A 26,242-nucleotide genomic window follows, 5' to 3' on the forward strand; every position below is an offset into this window, starting at 1 on the left:
AGTTATGAAATGTCATTGCTCTGTAGACTATAACTGAAATGGCTCTATCTGAAGGATCGAGAATGAACCTTTGTATCGCTTTACCACATTTAACCCGCCCAACTGAGCCCGGTATTATTTTTTTTTCCTGTCTCGTCGACACATTCCCTCCTCTGCACTTTCTTTTTACAAACCCAACCCGGACCGGGAGAGAAATATAAAACAATAACAATAATAATATTAATAAAAAGAAATACAAATTATTAAACAAACAGGATTCTTGCGTGTAAAAACAAAAAAACAAACAAACAAACAAAAAAAAAAAAAAAAACAAAAAAAACACGTAGCTGAGCCATCGTCTCTTCTATTACGTTTACAATCCTAAGGGATAATAATAATTAATTAATATATTATTATTATTATTATTATTATTACATCTTTATTTATTTAAGTATTTATTTGTGTTAAGCAATCTTATGACAAACGGGTTGAGGTAGTTGTATTAATTCATTAATGATTATTTGAAACCCATGCGTTACGTCTGTCACGACGCCTTTCAGTCGTGTTGGGTGTTTGTTCTGAGAAGAAATAAATAAATCAAAAGCAGATTTAACAGTGGTGGTGTCCTCTATTCCAGGCAGAGCCATATCCCACTGTTCAGTAGACCTCACACAAAGAAACACAAAAAACAAAAACAAGACATTGGAGATTCTTTTTTGCAGTTCTTTGCAAAGTAGCAGTTTGTGATTCTATCAAGATCACCAGAGAACATGCATGTGATTAATACAACTAATAACAGCCAGGCCATTTGCACCAGTCTTCGTATGAGGCTCAGGGGTGGAAATAAGGCTCCTACTGCATAGCCTTTTCACCCATTCCAGGTTTTATTACGAGCTTGCCACTCAATAGGCAATAAGCTCAGAGGTGTCTTATTAAGCTCATATTAAGGCCAGGAATGAAGCACACTGCTATGTAATGGGAGTCTTATTCCCATCCCGGCAGGCTGCTGTAAATCCTTGCTTTACTTTTAACATAGGTTTGTTTTTCTTTTAAAAATGATACTATCAATGCATTTCAATGAGAGATAAAACATTACTGTACATATATTAACTCCTATACGGTATTAACCAGACACATCTGAACCCCCATTGTGAAAAACACACACAAGTACCGAGGTGTTTTATTACCATAGAATAGATAAATCTGAAACCCTAGACTACACAAAACAACCGGTCTAGCCTGACCTTACTGGGCTGCCTTCTTCTAGGCGCCCTGCACGACAGCGCCGTTGCTGTTCTGTAAAACAATGTCGATTGAATGGAGGTCTGAGCGAATCGGTTTTAAAAGACAGTCAATCAAAAAGCTGCTACAGGCTGATGCGTTGTTTTGCTATGTATTTCTTTTCGATTTGTCCATCTGAAGTCACACATTGAGTTTGTTAATTACACGAGACGAAATCCAGATGATTGCTCAAATTGCATGTGAGGATGTAAGCTTTTGCATATCTTTCAAATCAACCATCATTTTGTGTGTGTGTGTGTGTATATATGTACACACACTGTATATATTTGTGTCTTTTTGTTTTTATATTGGCACACAGATTCTACTGTGCCATATTGTCTAAAACAAACAGAAAAATAATGAAAATATAATAACCATACAGAATTAAAATGAACCAGGTTTAGATGGGGTTTTGTGTATTTCATATTCCCCAGTCCTCGCAACCAGAAAAAAAGACTGGTCAAAAAAAAAAAAAAAAATTTAGGAAGCGGGTGAGGGGTGATTTTGTAGAGTGATCAAGAGGTCCCCATCGTCGACCTGCTAGAGAGAGAGAGAGAGAGAGAGAGAGAGATTGAGAGAGAGAGAGAGAGAGAGACCGCTATATTGTCAATTCCGATTGACTTCAGCATGTTGACAAACACGTTTAATTAAAAAAATAATAATTAGCCCACAGAATACAGCATCATGTTTGGTGTGATTTTTCAAATATGGGACGGGGATAGCAAGGGCGCTGGAAGTAGGGCTGCTGGCTTTGCATGGCTTGTATCATATACAAGGGTTACAGTTTTGTTCAATGGCTTCTGTCATATACAAGGGTTACAGTTTTGTTCAATGGCTTATATCATATACAAGGGTTACAGTTTTGTTCAATGGCTTGTATCATATACAAGGGTTACAGTTTTGTTCAATGGTTTCTATCATATACAGGGGTTACAGTTTTAGTCAATGGCTTTCAGCGCCCCCACTTTAAAAACTGTTCCAGTGCCACTGGGGGTAGTTACCTAGTTCTTTAGGAATTTACCTGGTCAAGTCCAATAATACAAATAACAGCAATAGACGACTTTCTATTGAGATTACTGGACTCGACCCTTCCTTTAAATGTCTCTCTCTCCATTCTCTCAAAGGTAAAATGCCGCCCCTCCTTTTTCTTTACTTTGATTTTTTTGGGGATTAGTGATTTTGGTTGATGCCGATGAAACAGTTGTTATACCAGCTGTCATTTCCGAACACCGCTTGCTGTTCAACATAAAAAAAATAAAATAAAAACAGAATGAAAAAACATAAAAACAAAACGTTAAAAAGAAAATGCCGAAGTCTGATTAAGTGCCGTTGCAGGAGCAATTTTATAAACAGAGGCTTTAAAGACAGGCAACCCTGTGATTTTTTTTTTGGGGGGGGGGGCATACAGGTAGATCTCTGGTAAAGACCAGACTTCCCACAGTTTGTGCGCTTTAGACGTCAGAGTTATAATTAGAATATATTAATAGCAAATATGCATGAAGATCACACACACACACACACACACACGCACAAGCACACGCACACGCACACGTTTTTCTTAAGTCAAGCAATAACTCGTTAATGCTGCAATGTATTATTGGTAGCAGTGTATAGTGTAGAAGTTGCTAACTCTGTAAACAGTTAAATGTTATATTAGCCTATTTCAGGGTGGGGTGGACTATCAATACTATCTATTGTATTTACAATTACTGATGTAAAATAGTAGTGTGAGAAAGTACAGTAAAATGACATTAGATTTGCTCAGTCACGTTATTAGTGTCGTCGCAATCGTCTGATTCGTTTCAGTTACAGCACAACGAAAATGGCTGCATTCCTAAATTCAACGCTGAGAAGCAACAACTCTTAAAATCCTTGCTAAAATGAAAATCCACTCTTAAAATCCTTGCTAAAATGAAAATCCACTCTTAAAATCCTTGCTAAACTGAAAATCCACTCTTAAAATCCTTGCTAAACTGAAAATCAACTCTTAAAAGCATTGCTAAACTGAAAATCAACTCTTAAAATCCTTGCTAAACTGAAAATCAACTCTTAAAAGCATTGCTAAACTGAAAATCAACTCTTAAAATCCTTGCTAAACTGAAAATCAACTCTTAAAATCCTTGCTAAACTGAAAATCCACTCTTAAAATCCTTGCTAAACTGAAAATCCACTCTTAAAATCCTTGCTAAACTGAAAATCAACTCTTAAAATCCTTGCTAAACTGAAAATCAACTCTTAAAATCCTTGCTAAACTGAAAATCAACTCTTAAAATCCTTGCTAAACTGAAAATCAACTCTTAAAATCCTTGCTAAACTGAAAATCAACTCTTAAAATCCTTGCTAAACTCAGCGTTGAGAGCCAGTGACTTGCAGCGCTGCTGCTCGACTCGGACTCCACGAACTCCCCGACTCTCAGAGCTGCTGAGCTGCTCCACAGAGAGAGGAGAGGCACCCGCTACCACGATTAAACTGCCGTATAAAAATGATTAAGTGATTTAAATGCAGATACCGATACCGCCGTCCGATTTCAAAACGGTAATTGTTAATGTGCGCACATTACTTATTTTATTTATGGATCATTGTGTAACAAATAAGACCAGCAAATATGGCAACATGGCTGCAACCCATATATATATAGTAATGGAGCATATTTAATAAAAACTTGATTTTAAGATTTTGTAATATTCTTTATATTCTGAAGCTGCAGGCCCGATATGCAGAATCGCTCATTTTAAATTTTTCCGTTTAGCTTAGTAATGCAACGAAGCGTTCCTAAATACCCGGAAGTGTTGTGACAATAGTGACGTTTTTGTTCAGTCAACGGTCAACAGTAGCGTTGAATTTAGGTGCGCGCCCAATGCTAATTTAGGTGCGCGCCCAATGCTAATTTAGGTGCGCGCCCAATGCTAATTTAGGTGCGCGCCCAATGCTAATTTAGGTGCGCGCCCAATGCTAATTTAGGTGCGCGCCCAATGCTAATTTAGGTGCGCGCCCAATGCTAATTTAGGTGCGCGCCCAATGCTAATTCTGAATTTAAGCGTCAACACACAGGTGCCATTACACGCCCCGCACTGTAGGTGGCGCATGTCAGACTCCAGCACGATTGCACATAATCACATGCGTGCGTCACTTCTGGGCGTGTCTCAATCTCATGAATAATGATGACCAGGACTCTAATATTGTAGTGGTCTTTTTTTTCCCCAATTTGTGCCATTAAAAAAAAAAAAAAAAAATCTGTCTGCCTGTGCCCCCCCCCCCCCCCCCCCCCCCCCCACCCCCCCCCCCCCCATCCCCCACAAAAAAATAAATAAATACACAGAATGATAGATAACCCCTCTCTTAAAACAAAAACGGAAGCACACACAATGGAATAGACTATCTTCTCATAAGGTCCATATTTAACACGGATGCAGATTTCTACGGTTTTTTCTCCTTTATTTTTCTGCTAGTTACGCGTTATACTAGGCTACAGGTTTTGTTTATCCTGTAGTCACTTTGTGTTTTTACGTATTGTCATGTAAAATATTTGATCCCGTCTAAATTCCTCAGTTTAAAGAAGAAATGTGTAAACCGAGGCTGTCCTTGTCATTTTGTAAATCTGTGTTTTCTCTTATTTTTTGTTTCTTTACAAAGCGTCGTAGTCTGGAGGTCTGGCTGTCCGCGTCACACGCATTTTAAATACTCGATTTTACACGATGCATAACATGCAATACTACCACGAAAATACCCCAGCCCAAGAAAAGCGCTCGTTTAGTGCTTGCATGAAAAGAAAAACACGCTGGAAAGATGAAACGTTTTCCCATCACTCAATACTTTTGATAACAGTTTGAATGTGGGTTTCAAGAAGTTGCAAACAATTTGAAAAACATCGATTCATTATAAAACAGACGGAGGGAGGTTAACATGGTACCATTATAGACGCATTTAGCAACCACTACAGGACCAGAGTAATGTGTAGTGGATCTACAGTATAAAACCCTCGATCCATTTCGGATTGATCCGCTCAGAACACTACAGCAATGTTTACCGTGACAGGACCGCAAGACGCCTGTATCCGCTTAACCCCGCAGACAAGACCCACCTATTAAAAAAAAAAAAAAAAAAAAGCATTTTAAAAATCCCTCACAAGCTCGAAGCGAGCTCTGGGAGTGTGCTGTTTAAAAACGTTACGAGACCGAGTGCCTATCCGACAAATTTTGCTCCAACACGCAACCAGCCCAGTCTGAAAAGGGGCCGGGATCTGTCACGTAAAAAAACCCTATCAGCTCTGACTGTGTTTTTTTTTAAGGTTTAAGAACGAAAAAAAGTAATTTATAAGACTATAGTCGGAATGTTATTTAAAAAACAAAAATAAAATAGCAAAAAGCAAAAAAAAAAAAAAAAAAAAAAAAAAAAAAATGTAAGGAACAAACATTGAGGTAACTACACCTTGAGGTAGGATTTTCTCTTTTCTCGCTCTTTCCTTCTCACCCTCCTCTCTCCTCCCTTCTGTCTCCCGAAACCCGCCCCGCTGAGCGACGCAGTCCCGCTCGGTTTAGGGGTTCGCACCCGTGTGCGCTCTCCTCTCTCTCTCGGGGAACAGGGGGAGCGTTAGGCGTTTACAGCACTATGTCAATGTTTATAAATGTTGTATAATAAATCAAGCAGCGTTTCTTTTTTTGAAGTGGGCAAACTAGCCCCGAGAGGTACTGTAACTAATCACGCTATATACTAATTCATCCGGCCTTCTTCAGATAGCTTGGTGGAAGTAGCCGGGCAGACTGATGGCGAATGTCGCACAGTGACTTACTGATGCATGTTCTAAGAGCTCGGCGACACTGACAGTTCTGAGGAGTTTCACTCCGAAAATGATCAGGGTAGAAGAGTTTACACTATTTGCACTTTCGTTATGTTGCTTCGTGATTATTTTTTCTGCTGGGGTACACAACGCGTTCTAGAGGTCACTCAGTTTGAATTTCGCTCTACCGTCCCGCCAGGGGGCCTCCCTTTAACAACACCGGACACTCCCGCCCCTCAGCTCTCTGCTCTGCTCCCATGCTTTGTTCCAAGAAGACTCGATCATTCTATATAATACGTCATCACAGCACATTTAAACGCAAACACTGAGCGCATACACTACAGCTCGCTCATTTTTACCAACCCTGGACTCGAATTAATGACGCCATCTCAACCCCCTGTAACGACTCCGGTCTTAACACCGCGCCGGTTATTTCACTTCATTCTTTTTTTTTAATAAAATATGTTCAAATTGTTGGCTCTACTCCCGCATGCTCGCTTGCCTTGTCATGTGACAGGGGAATCGGCATTCTGGTGACATCATTACGCACAGAGAGCGACTGACTGTACCGAGAGCAAGCCACGCAACCCCGCTCTCTTCATAGCTTTCTAGGTTTCCTCATTGCTGCAATATAATAGTTTCATCTCTTTATATTATATTATATTCTTAAAATAAAAACACCTTTAAAAATGAAGAATGACTGGAAATGAAGACATTTTATTTACTTCTTACAGAACACTATAGAAAGGGGATATATATATATATATATATTTATAACTATAACCCCCCCACCATTATGTTCATAATTGAGAGCTTTTTTCCCCAACATCAAAGTCATGTTTTATTTGAATGTTATTTTAATAAAGTTTCAATAAACCATGTGTGCTCGTAAGAGAATAAAAATACAAATAAAATTGTATTAATAACAATACAAAATTTATAATAATGCAACTTGAATATTTGATAATGCATATTTAAAAATATTCAGACGGAGAGGAAAAATAATATCAAGATGTGGATATATATATATATATATATATATATATATATATATATATATATATATATATATATATATATATATATATATAAAATGGTATCCAAGACTTTGTGTTTGTCAAAAGCTGTCAATTCAGTTGGTACAAACTACAGCACGCTGGTCGTTCTGTCTGCCTACCCTTGTAAACGTTTACTGCACTAAATCTGCAGGGTAGTTTGACTATTTCCCATAGTTTACCTTTTTTTTTTTAAATAGGCTTTCCCACGCTTGCCTATACTTTCTCTATGCTTTCCCACGCTTGCCTATGCTTTACCATGCTTTCTCTATGCTTTCCCACGCTTGCCTATGCTTTACCATGCTATGCTTTACCATGCTTTCTCTACGCTTTCCCACGCTTGTCTATGCTTTCCCACGCTTGCCTATGCTTTACCATGCTTTCTCTACGCTTTCCCACGCTTGCCTATGCTTTCGAATGCTTGCCTACGCTTGGTACCATGCTTTCCCTACGGTGCTTTCCCCCCCTTGCCTACGCTTTACCATGCTTTTTGCCGACGCGCTTCTCCGCTTTCCCACGCTTGCCTATGCTTTACCATGCTTTTCTACGCTTTCCCATGCTTTACCATGCTTTCCCACGCTTGCCTATGCTTTACCATGCTTTCCCACGCTTGCCTATGCTTTTCCATGCTTTCTCTATGCTTTACCATGCTTTCTCTACGCTTTATTACACTTTGCTAGAACTTTTATTAAGGGAGTGCATTTTGTTTTCATTTTGTAACATTTACATTTTTTTCATTTCCAGTCATCCTTTGGCCTGGCATCTGGTCTTCATTTTCTTTTCTGTCTTTTTTGTTTTCAAAAACATTTTTCTATCTTTCTCTATTTACTCATTTGGATGTTCTCTTCGCAGGGTTTCATCTTTTTTCTTTTGTTCTTTGTTACTCTCTCTCTCTCTCTCTCTCTCTCTCTCTCTCTCTCTCTCTCTCTCTCTCTCTCTCTCTCTGTGTTCGCCCTGCTCCCTGTCGCCTCACTTTCTTCGCCCCGCCTGCTGCTCAAGCTGCTGTGGCTGGGGAGGAGAGGGATGGGGCACTGCCTCCTCCTCCTCCCCCTCAGGCTGTTGCTGGGAATGCTGGTGATGCTGGTGAGCCCCTCCTTTCTGCTGCTGCTTCACCTGCGCCAGGATGTCTCTGATCTTGCGCTGAGCCAGCTAGGAGGAGAAGAACAGAAATCAATCGATGGGTCAAACTGACTTGATTACAGTCCCGGAGGGAGCTCGTGGTTTATATTAACTTTCAAAGAAAACCACGGCCTGTGAGAAGGTAAGAAACACTGAGAAGCGACCGAGGTCAGCAGTCTGGGAGTGAAGTCCCGTTTTTCAATTCCCATTCCCTTTTAATCAATTCCAACACACCGGTGATAGAAATTGCAATTCTGTTAAAATGAGCTTCTCACAACAGTGGCAACAAAGGACTTCAACTGAAGCCGCTGTCTGTGAGTCAATTAAACCAGCTTCAGGTGAAAGCAGTTGAAAAATCACAACAATCACTCTCTCTAAAATATCAATTCCAATTCCTTCAGCAGCCTACTGGAAGAAGGTTCAAGCCACTGTTCCTGAAGTGTTGCCATGTTTCTCCCCTCAGCTTTATAAGTGTACCTGGCTGGCATAGAAGTGTCCGATGATCTTGACGATGACCTGCTCGTTCTCATCGGGGGTCTGCTCTCTCGGGACCACCACCTCTGCAGCGGTGAGGTTCTGGAGCTCGTTCACCTGAATGAATTCAATGAATTAGGTATTCTGCTGGCTAGAATCTTTCCTTGGATATCGAACTGTGTTGTTTTAATGAAAAAGGGACTGCACAGTAATTTTACCGTTTCCCCCACATGCTTTTCCCATGGTTATACTTTGCATTTACTATAGTTTGCCATACTAAATTTACCATACATCTCTTTGCTGTACAGTGCTAATACGTGCTTGACCATGCTTTTACTGTGCTCTATTACACTTTGCTGTGCTTTTACAATGAGGAAACTTTTATAAGGGCTCTCCACTAGATTTTGGCTCAAACAGCTCCTATAATTGCTATAAAGGGTTGGGCAATAGAGGTGACTGGTAAAAGGTTTATAATCATCAGTGAGTCAGCGAGACAGCTCAGCTCTCTATAAAGGAGGCAGTGTGGTGTGCTGGTTAAAGAAAAGGGCTTGTAACCAGGAGATCCCGGGTTCAAATCCCGTCTCACTCACTGTGTGTGACCCTGGGCAAGTCACTCAATCTCCTTGAGCTCCGTCTTTCGGGTGAGACGTTGTTGTAAGTGACTCTGCAGCTGATGCATTGCTCACACACCTTAGTCTCTGTAAGTCGCCTTGGATAAAGGTGTCTGCTAAATAAACAAATACATTGCAGCCCACACAGGGGTCCCCGTGTCCCGTCTCTCACCGTCTTGCCCCCCTTGCCGATGACCCTCCCCGCGGCCGAGGCTGCCACCTTGATGTGCGTCTCCAGCTTCACCTCTTCTTTGGGGCCGAAGAAATTCTCCTCCTTCAGCTTCCCGTAGATCCGGCCCTGTGCCTGCAAAGCGGACAGACAGGCAGGGGAACAGTTAACACAGGCAAGCAGAGAGACAGTCTCAGAGAGAGAGGCAGAGGGAGACACAATCAGAAAGACAGTCAGTCAGACAGAGAGAGAGAGAACGACACTCAGACAGAAAGACAGACAGTGTTAACAGAGCTAACAGGTGTGTCTGTCCTTTAAAAGAGTTCACTACAGACTGAAGGAAAGAAAAGAAATGAAACTCAGAACTGGATCAGTACCTTAAACTGAGCCTCTGGAGGTCCAGAAATTATCACCATCCTCATCTTGGAGTCTGGAGCCTCAGGGGGGGCGATCTACGAGAGAGCAGCCAGTTAATACAGGCATTAAAACCTTACCAGTGAGGTGTGCATTACAATTACAGGCAGATAAAAAACATCATTCATATAATAGCAAGCAGGTCTGTACACAATCATCTGGGATTTGAGAACCCCCTCGCTATTCCTGTTTTTACACAGTAATGTAAAAATAATATACAAATAAAATTACTAGAATAAATAAATGAACATTTCCATGCATATCACAGACTGCAGATGCTTACAGATTGAGAAAGACAGAGTCTTATAGACAGAGACACACAGACAGGCAGGTAGACGGCCCGCACCTTGATAGAGGCCCCTGCGAAGCGGGACAGCTGTTTGATGTGCTGGCCCTTCTTGCCGATGATGGCCCCCACAGCCTGTGCAGGGATGAATACGTGGACTGTCTCCTGCTCTGGGGTCTGCTGGGGGGGGGTTAGAAGAACAGCGTACATCAAAACAGAGACCCTGCTCTTACAGTAGACTCTTGACATACTTTTCATCTTGTGCCAGCACACTGAAGAAGGAGCTAGAAAAGCATTTTGGCAAAAGTGTGTTGACTTAGGGAGGGGCGACATTACAGGCTTTATTAACATTAGGGAGAAAGAGTACGTTTCCAATTAGACGTTCTTAAAATTCAAACTGATCATTCAAACCGGGGCGCGGACTCATCAGAATCCGGTAGAATATCTATCAGTTGACAGCATAATCAGTAACATTTTTATAGACTATATATAACCAGTTACAGAGCTGCGTTGCTTTTGTTCCTGTCTGGGAATTTGAATGGAAGGTGTGCTTACCCCGAATGACCCGTAGGGGGCGGCGGCAGCTGAGTTCCCTTGCAGTGGCGGAGGTACGCCGGAGGTGGTGGATGGGGGGAAAAGACCCAGAGCGTTGAGGTTCAAACCTGGGATCAAGTGAGCCTGGAGCTAGGGAGGGAACCAGGAGCAGAGGGGGGTGGGTGAGCACAGAAATCACAAGAGGGGACGGTCCTGTACAGCACAGCAATGCAGTGTAATTCATTGTATAACACAGCAGTGCAATGTAATTCATTGTACAGCAATGCAATGTAATTCATTGTACAGCAATGCAATGCAATTGATTGTACAGCAATGCAGTGTAATGCATTGTACAGCAATGCAATGTAATGCATTGTACAGCAATGCAATGCAATTGATTGTACAGCAATGCAATGTAATGCATTGTACAGCAATGCAATGTAATTCATTGTACAGCAATGCAATGTAATTAATTGTACAGCAATGCAATGTAATTCATTGTACAACACAGCAATGCAGTGTAATTAATTGTACAGCAATGCAATGCACAATATAGTACAGTAGAGCAATGTAATGTCATTTACAGAACAGTACAGCACAGCAACACACAGTATAGTACAGTACCGCATGGCACAGCCATGCAATGTGATTCACAGCGCAGGCAGGCAGGCAGGCAGGCAGGCAGGCAGGCAGGCAGACTCACGTTCATGGCAGCAATGTCGTTTTCATACGCCTCCCTCACTTTCTTCATGATCTCCTCCTCGGCCTGGCAGCACGCCTCAATGGGGCCCTTTACAGTGATGGTGCGCTCGGGATTATACAGGGTGAGGTCTTGCAGCCTGCGGGACAAGGGGGCAAAGGGGGGCAGGGGGGCAGTACTGAAACGTGAATCATTGTGCACTTCGCCTCCAGTTGGAACAGGCCAACCAAACATGTGTGTGTCTGAATGGATGGACTGAGCTGACTGGAGGGGAATGGAAAAAACATGTGGGCTGGGCTGGGCTGGGCTGGGCCGGGTAGGGATAGGGTAGGGTGGCCTGGCCTGGCCTGGGCTGGGTAGGGTAGGGTAGGGTAGGGTAGGGTGGCCTGGCCTGGCCTGGCCTGGCCTGGCCTGGCCTGGGCTGGGTAGGGTAGGGTGGCCTGGGCTGGGCTGGCCTGGGCTGGGTAGGGTAGGGTAGGGTAGGGTAGGGTGGCCTGGCCTGGCCTGGCCTGGCCTGGCCTGGGCTGGGTAGGGTAGGGTAGGGTGGCCTGGCCTGGCCTGGGCTGGGCTGGGCTGGGTAGGGTAGGGTGGCCTGGGCTGGGCTGGGCTGGGTAGGGTAGGGTAGGGTGGCCTGGCCTGGCCTGGGCTGGGTAGGGTAGGGTGGGCTGGGCTGGGCTGGTTAGGGTGGCCTGGGCTGGGCTGGGCTGGGTAGGGTAGGGTGGCCTGGGCTAGGCTGGGCTGGGTAGGGTGGCCTGGGCTGGCACACAGTGCACAGAGACTCACGGTGAGATGGTGATCTTTGTGTCAGTGTCCTGTTCCACTTTCTTCAGGTTCCTCCCCTCCTTGCCGATCAGACGCCCCACAAAGTTGTTGTGAGCGAGGATCTTCAGGGGTACCTCCTCCGCTCTGATTAAACAAGAAACAGGTTCAAGTCAGCTCTGCTCGGACAAAAAACACGTTCAACTCAGCTCTGATTGGACAAGCAACACAATCCAGTCAGCTCTGATTGGACAAGCAACACAATCCAGTCAGCTCTGATTGGACAAACAACACAATCCAGTCAGCTCTGATTGGACAAACAACACAATCCAGTCAGCTCTGATTGGACAAGCAACACAATCCAGTCAGCTCTGATTGGACAAGCAACACAATCCAGTCAGCTCTGATTGGACAAGCAACACAATCCAGTCAGCTCTGATTGGATAAGGAACACAATCCAGTCAACTCTGACTGGACAAGCAACACAATCCAGTCAGCTCTGATTGGACCAATTCTTTAAAATTCTTTGTGTCCTCCCTATTTGTATGCCCAATCTTCTTTGGGCTTTTACTGAGGGATAGCTGAGCAGTAGACTGAATGGTGATTGGTTACCTGATTGCTACTTAATAAAAGTTTCCCAAAAGTAAAAGCATAAGAAAGTCTAATAAAGAATAGAGAACACAGGGTACAGCATAGGGAAGCATTGTAAAGAATATCGAAACATGGTAAAGCATGTCAAAAAACATGGCAAACCAGTGTAAACTAGGGTAAATGCAAAGTATAAACATGGGGGAAAACTGCAAAATTATGTGCAAATTTACTGCGGTAAAGTTTTACATGGGGCTACTCCCCTGACTAGCCGCCCAGTTCCCTGGGTAGTTACCCTGCCTCCCTGCCCTGTGCCCTGGGTAGCTGTGCCGCCTCCCTGCCCTGTTTCCAAGGTAGTTTCCCTGCCTTGCTCCCCTGTTCCCTGGGTGAGACTCACGTCTTGGTGTCCTTGGCCTCCTGGTGCATGATCTCCAGGACCATCTTGCAGGCGGCAGAGCAGCCCTCGGGAGTCGAGTGGACGCTGATCGGCTTCTCGGCAGCGCCGGCGTTCTCCTTGCGGTGCACATCGATCCTGAAACACAGAGATCAGTGTAGGGGGTCACAGAGACACGCAGGCTCAATGCATACACTAAAACTGGGTCTGCTTGTCTGCAGAAACGTCTGTGTGCGTGTGTGTGTGTGTGTGTGTGTGTATGTATTAGTGTGTGTGTGTGTGTGTGTGTGTGTGTGTGTGTGTGTGTATTAGTGTGTCTGTGTTAGTGTGTGTCTGCGTGCTAGTGTGTGTCTGTGTGTGTGTGTGTTTATCTCTGTATGTCTCTCAGCGTTTCTATCTATATGTGTGTCTCGATCTCTATATCTCAGTGTCTGTGTGTCTCTCATTGTCTCTGTCTCTGTATAGCTCAGTGTCTGTGTGTCTCTCATTGTCTCTGTGTATCTCTGTTGGACTCACTTGCTCTGGGTCTGCTTGGTGATGTTCCTGATGGTGGCCCCCTCCTTCCCGATGATGGCCCCCACGTACTGTGTGGGTACGAGCATTCTCAGGGGGATGTCTGCGTGCTGATGTTTGTGGGGGCCCCCTGCTCCGGGAGAGCCCTGTCTGGGGTTCCCTCGGGAGCCGTAGCCCGCCCTCCTCCCGTTGTCGGGCCCCTGCTGGCCCCCCTGTGCGGACTGCTCATCAGGGATGTAGGAGACCTGTAGGGAGTTGTTCTCAAACTGGTATCCGTTCAGCTTCTGAATCGCCCTGGGGAGAGAGGACAGACAGGTCAGGGATAAACACAGTCTACATACTGCCCCCTGTCATCCTCTCTCACAGTGCTGCACAAACCGATTATACAGATCGAGCTCTCCACAGGTGAGGGTCATTGCTGTTGATTAGGCCACTTCACCACTCCGAGTGAAAAGAGTGACGAAGCAGCTGCTTGGGTTTGTGATGATCGCTGCTTTTCTTAAGATCTGTGGTGAACAGTGATCCACACAAATCCAAGCAGCTGTTTCTTTTCAGGACATTACTGCCCATCTGATTTTGGCCTTAGTGTTGTATAGAGCATGGCAGACCACCAATTCTAAAGACCTGGACATTGCATTAAATATGCATTGTGTTGTTTTGTTTTAAATTAAAACATGACCAATTAAAAGTTAGTATGTCCAGTAGACAAAAGATATTTCTTAATAGGGGTATATAAACTTGACTACAACTGTGTGTACATTATATATATTAATTCACAGTTTCTTGATGTGTAAATCAGAAAGTAAGAGCTAGCCCGGTCCCTGTATGTTTACTTGACCACACAAAAATGCAATGTGTGTTGCTGTATGCTAAGCTACAGACAGATGGCGCTGGTTGTACAGAAGATGTTTTGTGTGCCTCTATGTCTCAGTGTGTATGCATTTCTTCTTCTTCTTCTTCTTCTTCATCATCCAAGGCGACTTACAGGTGTTACAGTACAGGGTTACAATGCAAGATTCATATTTAAATACAGTAGTTTACAGTAAGTGCAAATAATACAAATAGAATACAATATAACATATGATGCAACAAGTTATAACTACAATTACATATTAGTAGTGCAATAGTGCATGCACTTCATTTCTTCACGTATGGTCCGGAGTCATAAATAAAACATGTATTTTACACTTTAGCCTTAGAAAAGTCTCTCGTAGTAAAATCACAGCAAGGTCCAACACAGGATAGTGAAAACATAGTAAAGCATAGGTAAGCACGGTAAAGCCCAGAGTGGTGTGGTAAAGCATATTAATAAACATGGCAAAGCAGGGTAAACTCTGGGGAATGCACAGCATGGAAAAACTGCTGCACACATCTCATGGTGAACCCCGACGCCAGCGAATCTGCACACTTACTGTCTGGCTTGATCCCGTGTGCCGTACGTCGCGTTAACCACGGCAGTGTCGCTCTCTGTGTTCACTGTGGGAGGAGAGGACAGGGAGAGTGAGCAGGGCACAGGCACATCCATTTACAATCACTCAAAGAAACTGAAAGCAAGTTCAGTGACGATTCAAGAGGCCTTTCCTCGACATCTTCAGTCGACTAGAAGGCTTTCTTAGGGTTGTCTCCCTCACCCATGGGAGCGCCAGAGCCAATGTGACGCTGGTGACTTTGCACAGCCAGGATGCGACCCTGCACTGTGTGACTCACCCTGCACGCCACGCGGCTGCGCCTTTACCAGAGGAGACACTCGGGGGACCTTAATCTGAAGGTGTTTTAAAAACGTCCTTACCTTGTTCACAGTTATCCACAGTCCCATACTGGGCCAACAGACCATCCAGTACCTGCAAAGAAACACAGGAGGCAACATGGTATTAATGTGGCAGAGACTACGGGCCATATTTTCAAAGCATTTACTCTAGTCTTTAATTAACTCCTGTTTTTTGAAAGAAGTGAAACACCTGTTCATTTTACAGAGCTAGAACCAAAGCAGCAGGTAATACAGGCCAAGTCCTCTTGAGCATTGAATAGGTGTGTGTTTCTCACCTCCCATTGCAGGTGTGGGGGAACATTCCGGATTTGGATTTTACGAGTCCTGAAAGAAATCACAACAAAAAAGGATATATTAATAAGAAGTTGACAACAAGCTAAATATTTTGGCACTTTTTGACCCAGCCCATGTATGTCTTAATGTATGTCCATAAAGGTTTGGTGGCTCCCATTATATTGACAAATTTGCAAAAAACACCAAACTAAAATTACTTGTGGCTGTAGATGATTATATATTTATATACACACACACTCAGTATATCAGTGGCGACTCGCAGTGTAATAACTATACTGATCTGTGACAGCCGTGTATCGCGGGTGTGTTCGTTTCACCTCTAGTGCCTGTTCCATACATTTTAGATCCTGAAGCATGGTTTCCAAGGTCTACTGTATTGCTATTGGCTAACATGCAGCCTCAAAATGGGTGGGATTCTGTGTCTTCCACCTGCAGTCACCCTCTGTCTGTCAGGTTTGATTGTATTTTTATTGGCTACAAGATACAAGTTTGCGGCTAGCCTCCACCAATCATAATTAGAATTAATCTTGACGTGTCTGTTGCCAGGCAGGGTATGGGTCACGACCATTTTGCTGGACAGGAAGACAGACGGGCAGAGTTTTTGTACAAATGATAGGATTTATTATTTTTGAGTCCACACATTATTTTTTTGTTATATTCAGTTTCTTGCTTTGTGCTGTGTGTACTATATTACGTATTAAATTACAAAGTACCTTTTGAAAAATATAACGTTTTACTGTGTGTAATAAAGAGTATTTCAAAACAATATTGAAATGCATTTCTTATGAACACACACACACGCACACACGCACGTGTATGTAAAACACAGACTAGCATTTACCAATAAAGGCAACCACATAACAAAGCCCATAATGGAACTGGAAAAAGTGGCAAACTTCATAACCTTAATTACATTATAAAATGTTCACTGCTATAATTATTCAAGGTCAGTTTTTGCAGTTTTCCTCTCTTGCTTTTCCCATGGTTATACTGCACACAATCGGGGGAGGGGGTTCTGTAGCTGATGCATGCATAAAGATTATTCTATCTGAAATAATGCAAAAGTTTGGGGGGCATGTCCCCCTTGTAAATTACACCTATGCACACACTAACACACATACACACAGAGAGACTCAGCACTTCCTCTCCTGGCTTTTGACAGGGAATTCCATCCGTCTAATTATAAATCCCTGCAGCTGGCTGCCTCTGCATTATCAGCTGCAACAGTATCTTCGGGTTTACATCACTGTACGGCTTCCATGCATGATGTCACCCAAACACTTCCACTGGGAATAGAGAAACTCACACCGAGACACACTGACACACACCCACAAGCACACACATGCTCACACACACACCCAGGCTTAGATAGTTATTTGCACTTTTAAAAGCTGCTGAAGTAACTGCTGTGGTTGTCACTAACCCCAGAGCCAGTCAAGCGTCGCAAGAGACGGTGGGACCCGACTGCCTGACTGGGGAGCGCACTGTGAGTTAATAAATCACAACCATCACAGAGAGAGAGAGAGAGAGAGAGAGAGAGAGCTGTGCAAAACTCCAAGCACCAGCTGCAAGTCACTGCACATCCATGAGCTTTAATATTTTAGGAAAACAAGGACAGGGCCAGCGCCTCGAGAGTTAACATGTCCGGAATGCCAGGAATGTCCCGATTCTGAAGCACAGGGAGTCTTTTTTTTTTTTTTTAAGGGAGAGTGAGAGGGGGACACGCCCCAATCCTGTCCGCCAACCGGGTTGCACCTTACAAGACACGCCTACTGGGGGGAGGACAAAAGGGCGGGGAGAGCTCGGGTGTCAGCGCCACAGCCACACCACCCGACCTCCAATCAGCATGGCTTTTCTTTCACATAAATCTGTGCAGTCTACAGGCTGAGCATTAAAACGCAGGGCAGGCTGACAATGGGCAGTGTTCACACAGCACTTACTGAGCTTGAACTAACTCCTAATGTTTCAGAGTAGCAAGGAAGAACAGCTGAGGCTCATTACTCTTAACGAGTAGACAGATGTCTCCTGAGATTTGCATGTTTCTAATCATTCACAGCGGTTCCTATTACTGTAAATCCAATGCTACTTCTTTGATAGGTTTGGTTAGGGTGCCTTCACCCTGCTTGTTTGCTGTGGAGATATACAGTAGTCTCTGCGTACTGGAACAGCTCTTAAGAGAAGACTTTGGCTTAGGGTGGTGAATTTTCCCATTGTAAATGAACACCTTTTAGGCACCAATAGCTGCTGCAGTACTGTTTTGTAACCTGATAACTCATCATCAAACTTCAATTCAAATGGTTTATTCAGTCTTTTTCAAAAAGGACTGGTCATCGCGGGTAATCTATAGCGGCTGCATTTTTCATCGTGTGTAGGGGTGCTGTGTTAACCACTGTGTTCAAATTCATGCCTGTCTGGAATAGTGCTCTCCTACTAACAACTACCGTTACAGCCGCAGTTTAGAACGTATGTAGGGGAGCGTTCATTTAATTGGTCAGTTAGTTTATTAATGTTACCTTATTAACACACGCTTGCCTATTGCTTTTCTCTTAATTAATCTGTTCACTTCATATGGTGAGGCATGTGCGTCATGACGTAAGTAATAAATACATTTATATTTATTGACTCATATCCTGATTAGCCTTGGCAGACTGTGTGCGGTGGTCTTAGCCAGAGACTACTGTATATATCTAGATAAATATATTGTGTGAAAGCTGGGCGTTGGTCAGCATTGCATATTCCAATAAGAAACCGTACGGAATGTCAGCAGCATGTATACAAGTAACATAGGTGGGGAGAGAGGTCCTTTAATTAGAGTACCCTACTCAGTCCCTTACCCCCCTGACACACTGTCTATCTGGGGAATAGGGTCTTGGGGTTACTGATAGGGGAGCAGGAGATGCCAGGGCTGGGACCAGCGGGAAAGAGGGAGAGTGAGCGGGGAGAGGTGTGAGAGGGGAGAGGAGAGGAAAGAGGGGAGGGAGGGAGAGTGAGAGGGGAGAGGAGAGAGAAGGGTGAGCGAGAGGGGAGGGGGGAGGAAAGATAGGAGAGAGGAGAGGGAGGGGAGAGAGAGAGAGAGAGAGAAGGACGGGCTTGACCTGCATTTGAAAGGCTTTGTGAATACAATGAGGAAGCAGGAGGGAGGACACGGCGCAACAAACAACCAGGGTGGAAAGAATTCGAAAAGAGAGACGGGAGGCAAGATCAAACCCAAACTGGGGGGCCTCAATCGTGAAGCAAGTGCAAAGAGCAGAGGAGAACAACAACTGGAGCACTGGGGTTATAGAGCAGCAGAGAAAGGCACTGAGGGAGAGGAGGCAGCACTTCAATTACTGCTCCTGGTGTCCCGCTGGTTTTGTAGCTCTGGAGCATGGGTGTTAGTTTAAGTTTCCTTTCCGTTTAAACTCTGGGATTAAACACGTTTAAACGTCTAAACTTTAACGTAATGGGTATGCTTGTAACCAATCAGAAAATGATTCAACATAACAAGCCCTCCGTCACTGCTTTATAAATGACTGCAACACGTATAAAAGACTGCGTGTGTCTGGAAAAAGACTGAATTATGGAATATGAAAAATATTTGACAACGGTTATGCGTTTCAGTGAAATTCGAAATGTTTAAAACTCTCCTGGTACACTCCACATTAAAAAAACAACTAAAAGGGGAAGCAGTATTCTTAAAGGGGAACTGATTCTAGCCGTAATGCTCTAAATTACAAGATAATCATTAGACTGTGGATCAGATTTAACCCCACGTCCATTAATCTCGCCTGGACCACCACTAAAAAAGCCTTCAGAAATTCCTCCCATTCACACTAGCAGTACCCCCACCCCCACCCCCTTTGATGTTCTGTTCTTGCCGCTCGCTCACTCTTCCCACCCTGATCAAATTCCTTCCTGTCCCAACGAGATGGCTCCCGATTACTCTCTGAACTCTGAACTCTGACCTTGTTGACAACAACGCCCCCTGGTGCGGGGGGGGGGGGGCACAAGAGCGGAGGTAAAGTCTAAATTGAGTGTCCAGACTCACAGGAGCACACTAAACTCGCTCACCCCTCACACACACACATAGTGACACACAACTCACACACACACACACACACACACACACACACACATTCGTGTGTTACAGGTTGTAATGACCATGGTATCTTTTTTTTTGGGGGGGGGGGGGGGGGGGAGAAATAATTTTATTAAAAACAAAACCTATGACAAATCTGCTCTTCATGTCTTTTTTTTTTTTTTTAAATCGGACGTTAACCGTTTCCTCGAAGCAACAACTGCAGCAAGCTGCCGTGGTAACCCTGACAGGCCCTCGCTGCAAAACACAGGTCAAGGGTCAGTCCAGGAAACTGGTTTCACAGTAAGTAGCAACGCATGTACTCAACTGCAACATCCTGTCATTTTTCAAATGGGCGAATGGCGGAGCAGCCCTGCTCAGTGTGCACAATACGATTCCATTACAGCACAGGACCTGGGAGGCCGACACAAGCCCAACCAAGACACCACAGGTGTGGTCTCCAAAAACACTTTTTCAAGACTTTTGCAAACAGGGCATTTTTTCCTCCCATGTTTGGATATTCTTTGAAATATCGAAACAAGTATTCAATGCTCTTTACAATTCTAACTGGCTTGGAAAACAAAGGTGTCATAAACCCCCAACTTCAAAAGCTCACAGTATACAATGTTGCATTCAACAAACACAATATTTAACAATTATGAGTGTGTTGCGCAGATAAGCAGTATTTACACTCATCGTTTACCCTGGTTTGCCATGTTTTATAATGTGCTTTGCAATGCTTGCCTATGCTTCCACTTTGCTTTGTTACACTTTTCTGAGGGTGCCCTGTGCTGCTGGACGATCAAAGCCCTGTACGGCAGGTCAGTGGTTCCCTCTCATCTTTAAACATGATGGCCACATCTTCGCATTCATCAGCCTCGGCCGTTCCTGACCTGCACTAGGGTCAGAGGGAGGGGTCAGTCTTCAATCAGCGAAGGCCAATAAGCGGCAAGCCCCCTTCCCCCACCTCAAGCCTCCTAACAATAGCCCATCTGTTTAATCTGATTGGATAATAGCCACACTGACCACAGCCCCCACCAAGAGATAATACTCAATAAATGACTGATCGATTATAAGGAAGCAATGGGAGTCTGGGGTATTCACAAGCAAATTATTAACAAATATCAGTAATAAAAAGATTGTAACTCAGTATTAGCATTACATTATTAGTTAGATGATTCTAGGTCAGTGTGGTAGCTAGTAGTAATTTAGTTATTTTTTTTTTTAAAGATCCAAACACCTAATTGAATTAGCTGATTGCTCAAGGATGACTGTAGGTCAGTGTAACAGCCAGTGAGCACAGCACATAACAACCCAGTAAGTGAAAACATGGTGAACGTGGTGTAACTGCCTTGGTTCTGCCCCGGTCTTCTCCAAACTTCACCAATTTTGTAACCTTTGAACCGGTGCTGTGTGATGTAATATTACGTGATCGCGAGGGTTGTCGTGTGCTGGTGCCCTGGATCAGGGGCTGTTTACTGATTCAAACGGTAGATGACCACAAGACAAATCTGTGGCTTGGTACTCAGAGGAATCATCTTCGGGGGGGGGGGGGGGGGGGGGGGTCACGTCTCTCCAGCTCAGCTTCACTGCTGCAGCGTGGTCGTGTCTCCGGCTTTTAGGACCATCTTCTGCTCTCTTTGACTGTCTTCCCATTTAACAGGAATATGCACACACCCCCTCTCCCCCTCTCTCCAACTCATTCACCCCCCATGGGGGTGAAAGGTCATCACACAACACAGGCAAAATCAGCAGCTCCTGCTCTTCTGTTAACCTTTTCAATGCCACTGGAGTGCTCTCATTGGAGCAAAATAAATAAATACAATTAACAGTCAACACAATAAAAGACTCAATAAAAGCAACAGTGCATTTAAATTAAAAAATCTAATTAAAAAAAGTAAAAATACAATCAATATGTTACATACCTTTATACTGAATATATATATATATATATATATATATATATATATATATATATATATATATATATATATATATATATATATATATATATATACACACACACACACACACACACAAATATGTCACAACTACTTTTTAAAATATTTTCTCTATAGTACATATTTATATATGCATACACACACATGCACTGTATACATATTCAAATGCAGACTTGTGAAGGGCAATCCTTCTGTATTTAAAGGGTAACCTGACATGGTGTATAAGGATTCAATTACAGTTCTGTAGTACAGTCTATCACTAGAAACAGGAATGAAAAAAAAAAGGATTTGGCTAGTAAATTTTTAATAGGGGCTATCCTGGCAACACTAAGCATCCCATTTTAAATGAATATTTACTCATCCCCAAAAAAATGCTTGGCTTTCTAGAGACCACTTGGATCTCCTCTCTCCTAGCACGGCCTCGCTTCACATTGTCTTTTCAAACTCATTTTATTTCATGGTGTGTTACAGTGTTGACTGTATCGAATCACTCACAGCCAGAGCTGTCCCAACTGTGTAGCACCATTACAACAAAAAAACAGTCAAACTTGAATGAGTAAAACAGAAAATAAAACTACTTTGTTCAGCACACAACTTGTTTTCATGTATTTCTGTCTTAAAATCTGCGCTGTGCATTTAAGCCCCCCAAACCAAAGAGACAGCACTGTGTGCTTTGCAAAAATGAACTGAAATGAGAATGTTACGGAATACGTCTCAGCCATTATGTATGTATGTATGTAGGTGTGAAAGTTTACTCGAGAACAAACAGTAATTAGGGTGGAATTGATTGAATAAAATATTCTAAAAAAAGGTGACAAAGTTAACCCTAGCCAGCAGAGACATTTTTACTCAGAAAGTGGGGAGGGGTTGTAATGGGTTACAAAGAGTTAAAAATGCTGAATCAGTGAGATTCTTTGAGACTCGACTTGACAAAGATTTGAGATTAATCAGCTAAGAAGTACGAGACCAGCTTGGGTGGGTTGAATGGGCTGCTGTATGCTGTAAATTTCTTTATGTTTACATGTTTGTATGCATGTGTGTATGTATGCATGTATATATAGATGCATGCACAGCTATATGCATGTGTGCATGGATATATGTGTGTACGTATGAATGTATCTATTTGACCAGAAAGAAATGGATAAGACTCATGCTTTGACCACCGAATTGGCAAGCCGACCTGGACAAACTTTGCACAGCTGAAGCACAGCCTCTGAGGAGTCCTGTCCCTTAACCCTGGGACTGCTAATTCCAATCACCCTCAGCACTGGTTACAGGAGCAGCCACTGCGGGCAGACTGACATGACAGGAGATAGACGAGCCACGACTGACAGAGCGCATGGCAGAGAGATTGAGAGAGAGAGAGAGGCTCACACGCTGCCCCGCTCCCAGGCAGGGTGTTCACTGGGACTGAGGGTGACAGACTACCAACACAGGGCTCTGATTAGACAGGGTGTGCCTGGGCTGCGTCTGAGGGGGTCCTTCTTGCTAGAATTGGGTAACCCAGTCACCTATAGTGTTCACAAGGACTCTGCATTGACCATACAGTGGCGATTTCCTGTTCTAAACCTCAACACAATAAGTTGGCACTATAAAAAGGGCACTATGAAAAACACTCACACGCACACACTAACACTAACAACAAAAAACTAACAAGGGATGCAAATAACACTCCCATTGCATATAGGTTTGACCTATTTCTGGTTTCACTGACACACCTGAGCTTGTTACCCATACACTGTGGCTAACTGAGCTCAGTAAAACCTGGAATGGATGAAAGTGCTACGCAATAGGAGTCTTACTTCAACACCTGCTCTATAATACCCAAAACACAGAAAGGAAGGAATCAAGGAAGTGAGCAGGGAGAGAGAAAAGCAAGCACTTCCAAACTCCCAGCACTGTGGATGCTTGATCTTGCAAGAATTTATTTATTTATTTATTTTTTAAAAGCCTTTAAATGTTTAGTTTTGTCTCTAACCAGCTGAAGTGTCCTTCCTGGATTCACGCAACAGGCTCCATAATCACGGAGCTGCAGCCCAATGAGGCTTTCCAGGGCTCCAAGCAGCCGCTGTGTGATAATTACCCCAAATGGGTGACAGCCAGCAGAAAAAAAACAAATAATAATAATAATAATAATAATAATAATAATAATAATAATAATAATAATTTCCTGTTTTAACGTGATTGCACAAGATTCTATCAGTTACACCTGAACCTCAAGCAATGGGTTGTGCAACTCAATCCTCAATGTCACAGGGTATATTTATTCTCCTTTTATTTTACTTTGCATTGCCTTCTTGTAACAGGAGTAAGGATTTCCCATACAGTTCCACCCGTTGGTGACATCAGAACATTTTGCACGCTTCAATACAAAAGACAACGTTTGCAAAACTGCACATAAACAAGCCATCCTAACAGAATTCAGCACTTTCTTTTGTTCAGTTAAGATAATATATAATAATTAAATGATATTATTAAAATATAATAGCTTTGAGGTTACAGCCTTTTTAAACAAGCTGAACAAATCTTCCAGCACCAGCTCTTCACCTGGAAATGACCGAGGTTCACACAGGGACCCATTCTGTGCAAGCAATCCTAGGAAAGTTAACATTTCCTGAATTTCTTGTTGACCCCCCTCACCTCCTACAAAACCAGAACGTACTCGGTCACCCCCCCCCCCCCCCCCAGCTCCTCCTTATTTTCCCACCCGACTTTGTGATCAGTCCCGACCTCGGATCCTAACCTTTGCCCCTGCTCCAGATTAGGAATGCTGTGGTTGCTCTATTTAAAAAGGTCTGGGGAAAAGGGGGTGTTGGACGAAGGAGCTCAGGGGTAGGGAACAGGGCTTTGAAAGAGGAGTGGGCTTTTGGAGTGAATGAGGGAGGGCTTGAAACTTAAAAGAAACTCTTTAAAAAGGAAAGAAATGAAAGAAAAACAACAATTGCAGTTCTACCAACCCCCCACCATCCCCCCACCACATGCTCAGGCTAGAGAGAGGGTATATATTGTAAACATCTAAAAACAATAGCGGAGCCCCACAGCACACACAAGCATGGTCTACAGGGTGCGCATTATGTGCTGCTGGTTTTCCAATCTCTGCACACCACGCAGCTCTAGTGAATATATTGGAGAGGGCAGATTTAAAGCAATATATGTATATATGGTGGAACTAAAGGAAAAAGCGCTTTTACAATATTTTTATAGGGAGAGATCAGTGCTAGCATGCCAGTGTTTTAAAACACAGCAACCAATTCTTAAAACCTATGTAGTGGTATATAAAATAGCCAAGTTGAATGACAATACAACGTTTCTCTGTCCAACTATCTATCTATCTATCTATCTATCTATCTATCTATCTATCTATCTATATATATATATAAAATGTTCCCACGTGCTTTATAAGTGGTTTAGAATCGTTGTGCGCTGATTAACAAATCTCGGCAATATGGTTTTACTGTGAGATTTTAATGTCGTATACAATGTAAATGACAGCCTATATAATTAGATTTGCGTGTCGTTTGCATGTGCACCTACTGTACATATAATGACAGATACGCACATGCAAAACACTGTGAATGGGGCTTAACGTACATATTTATTTTGTACCTACCATAAAAAAAGGACTGAGGGAGGGGAGGCGGGGGGCCTCTCCAGTAGGTCAAAGTTCAAAGCTGTGTTCAATAACAACCTGCACTATAGATCATTTTGTGAGGTTGCTGTGACACATCAGAAAAAAATGTAATGTTTATATAATGTTAGATCGTGTATTCATTTAGCGTTTTGTGTTTATGACTCACGTCCCCCTTGTTTGTTGAGTGGAGATTGTTAGACTTTAAGCTTTGAGCCACAAGGTCCCGCCTTTCGAGAATCTAAATGGGGGAAGTTGTGTTAGTGCTAGGCGCTGGTACAGGAAGGCAGCGCTGCGAGCTGGCCTCTAGTTTGTACCGGTATGTGATGTTATGCTTGCAGGATTACCGGTCACCAAATATCGCTGTTTCACTTTTCTTTAAATAAATAAATCACGTACACACACACACACACACACACACACACACACACACACACAATAAAGCACAGGGCCTGTACATTCTTAAGGTCTGTTTGACCTGGTGAATTTCGCATTGTTTTGTTGACCTACGTATGAATGTGTGGTTTATTATGCAGATTACTTGTTTTATATATATATATATATATATAATATATATATATATATATATATATATATATATATATACACACACACACACACTTACACACACACACACACACACACACATATATATTTATATTTATTAGGGGTACGCCATACCTGTTAGTGCTGTTTATAAAATTGAATTATCAGAAGCGAGGAGTCGCACCAACACTATAGGTCATATGGGCTATCGACATTTTGTTGGTGCAGAACATTATAAATCTGCGAAAATGAAACAAAATTAGCACCTTGTATTGTACTCGTGCTAGATTACACTAACTCGATGGCCCGTGTTGTAGACGATCTTCGAGTTTAAT

General features: G+C 43.1%; 1 protein-coding gene across 2 annotated transcripts in view; it reads right to left on the reverse strand.

Annotated features, from left to right (window-relative positions):
* Positions 1 to 7,990: 7,990 nt before the first annotated feature.
* Positions 7,991 to 26,242, reverse strand: part of LOC121323921 (insulin-like growth factor 2 mRNA-binding protein 1) — a 40,118-nt gene continuing 21,866 nt past the window's right edge. The window contains exons 3-15 of one of the 2 annotated variants that reach the window (XM_041265256.1): positions 15,697 to 15,745; positions 15,443 to 15,494; positions 15,066 to 15,129; positions 13,657 to 13,947; positions 13,144 to 13,278; positions 12,183 to 12,305; positions 11,403 to 11,538; positions 10,721 to 10,849; positions 10,226 to 10,342; positions 9,843 to 9,917; positions 9,469 to 9,600; positions 8,689 to 8,802; positions 7,991 to 8,241 (exon numbers count right to left, since the gene is read on the reverse strand). In XM_041265256.1, coding sequence (XP_041121190.1) covers positions 8,062 to 8,241; positions 8,689 to 8,802; positions 9,469 to 9,600; positions 9,843 to 9,917; positions 10,226 to 10,342; positions 10,721 to 10,849; positions 11,403 to 11,538; positions 12,183 to 12,305; positions 13,144 to 13,278; positions 13,657 to 13,947; positions 15,066 to 15,129; positions 15,443 to 15,494; positions 15,697 to 15,745 — 1,597 coding nt within the window. In that variant the 3' untranslated portion in view covers positions 7,991 to 8,061. Of the gene's footprint in view, positions 8,242 to 8,688; positions 8,803 to 9,468; positions 9,601 to 9,842; positions 9,918 to 10,225; positions 10,346 to 10,720; positions 10,850 to 11,402; positions 11,539 to 12,182; positions 12,306 to 13,143; positions 13,279 to 13,656; positions 13,948 to 15,065; positions 15,130 to 15,442; positions 15,495 to 15,696; positions 15,746 to 26,242 lie in introns of both variants that reach the window. The other variant, XM_041265255.1, reaches the window with a different exon arrangement.

The sequence above is a fragment of the Polyodon spathula genome, chromosome 12, assembly GCF_017654505.1.
Source record: "Polyodon spathula isolate WHYD16114869_AA chromosome 12, ASM1765450v1, whole genome shotgun sequence".
In the NCBI taxonomy this organism is placed as follows: domain Eukaryota; kingdom Metazoa; phylum Chordata; class Actinopteri; order Acipenseriformes; family Polyodontidae; genus Polyodon; species Polyodon spathula.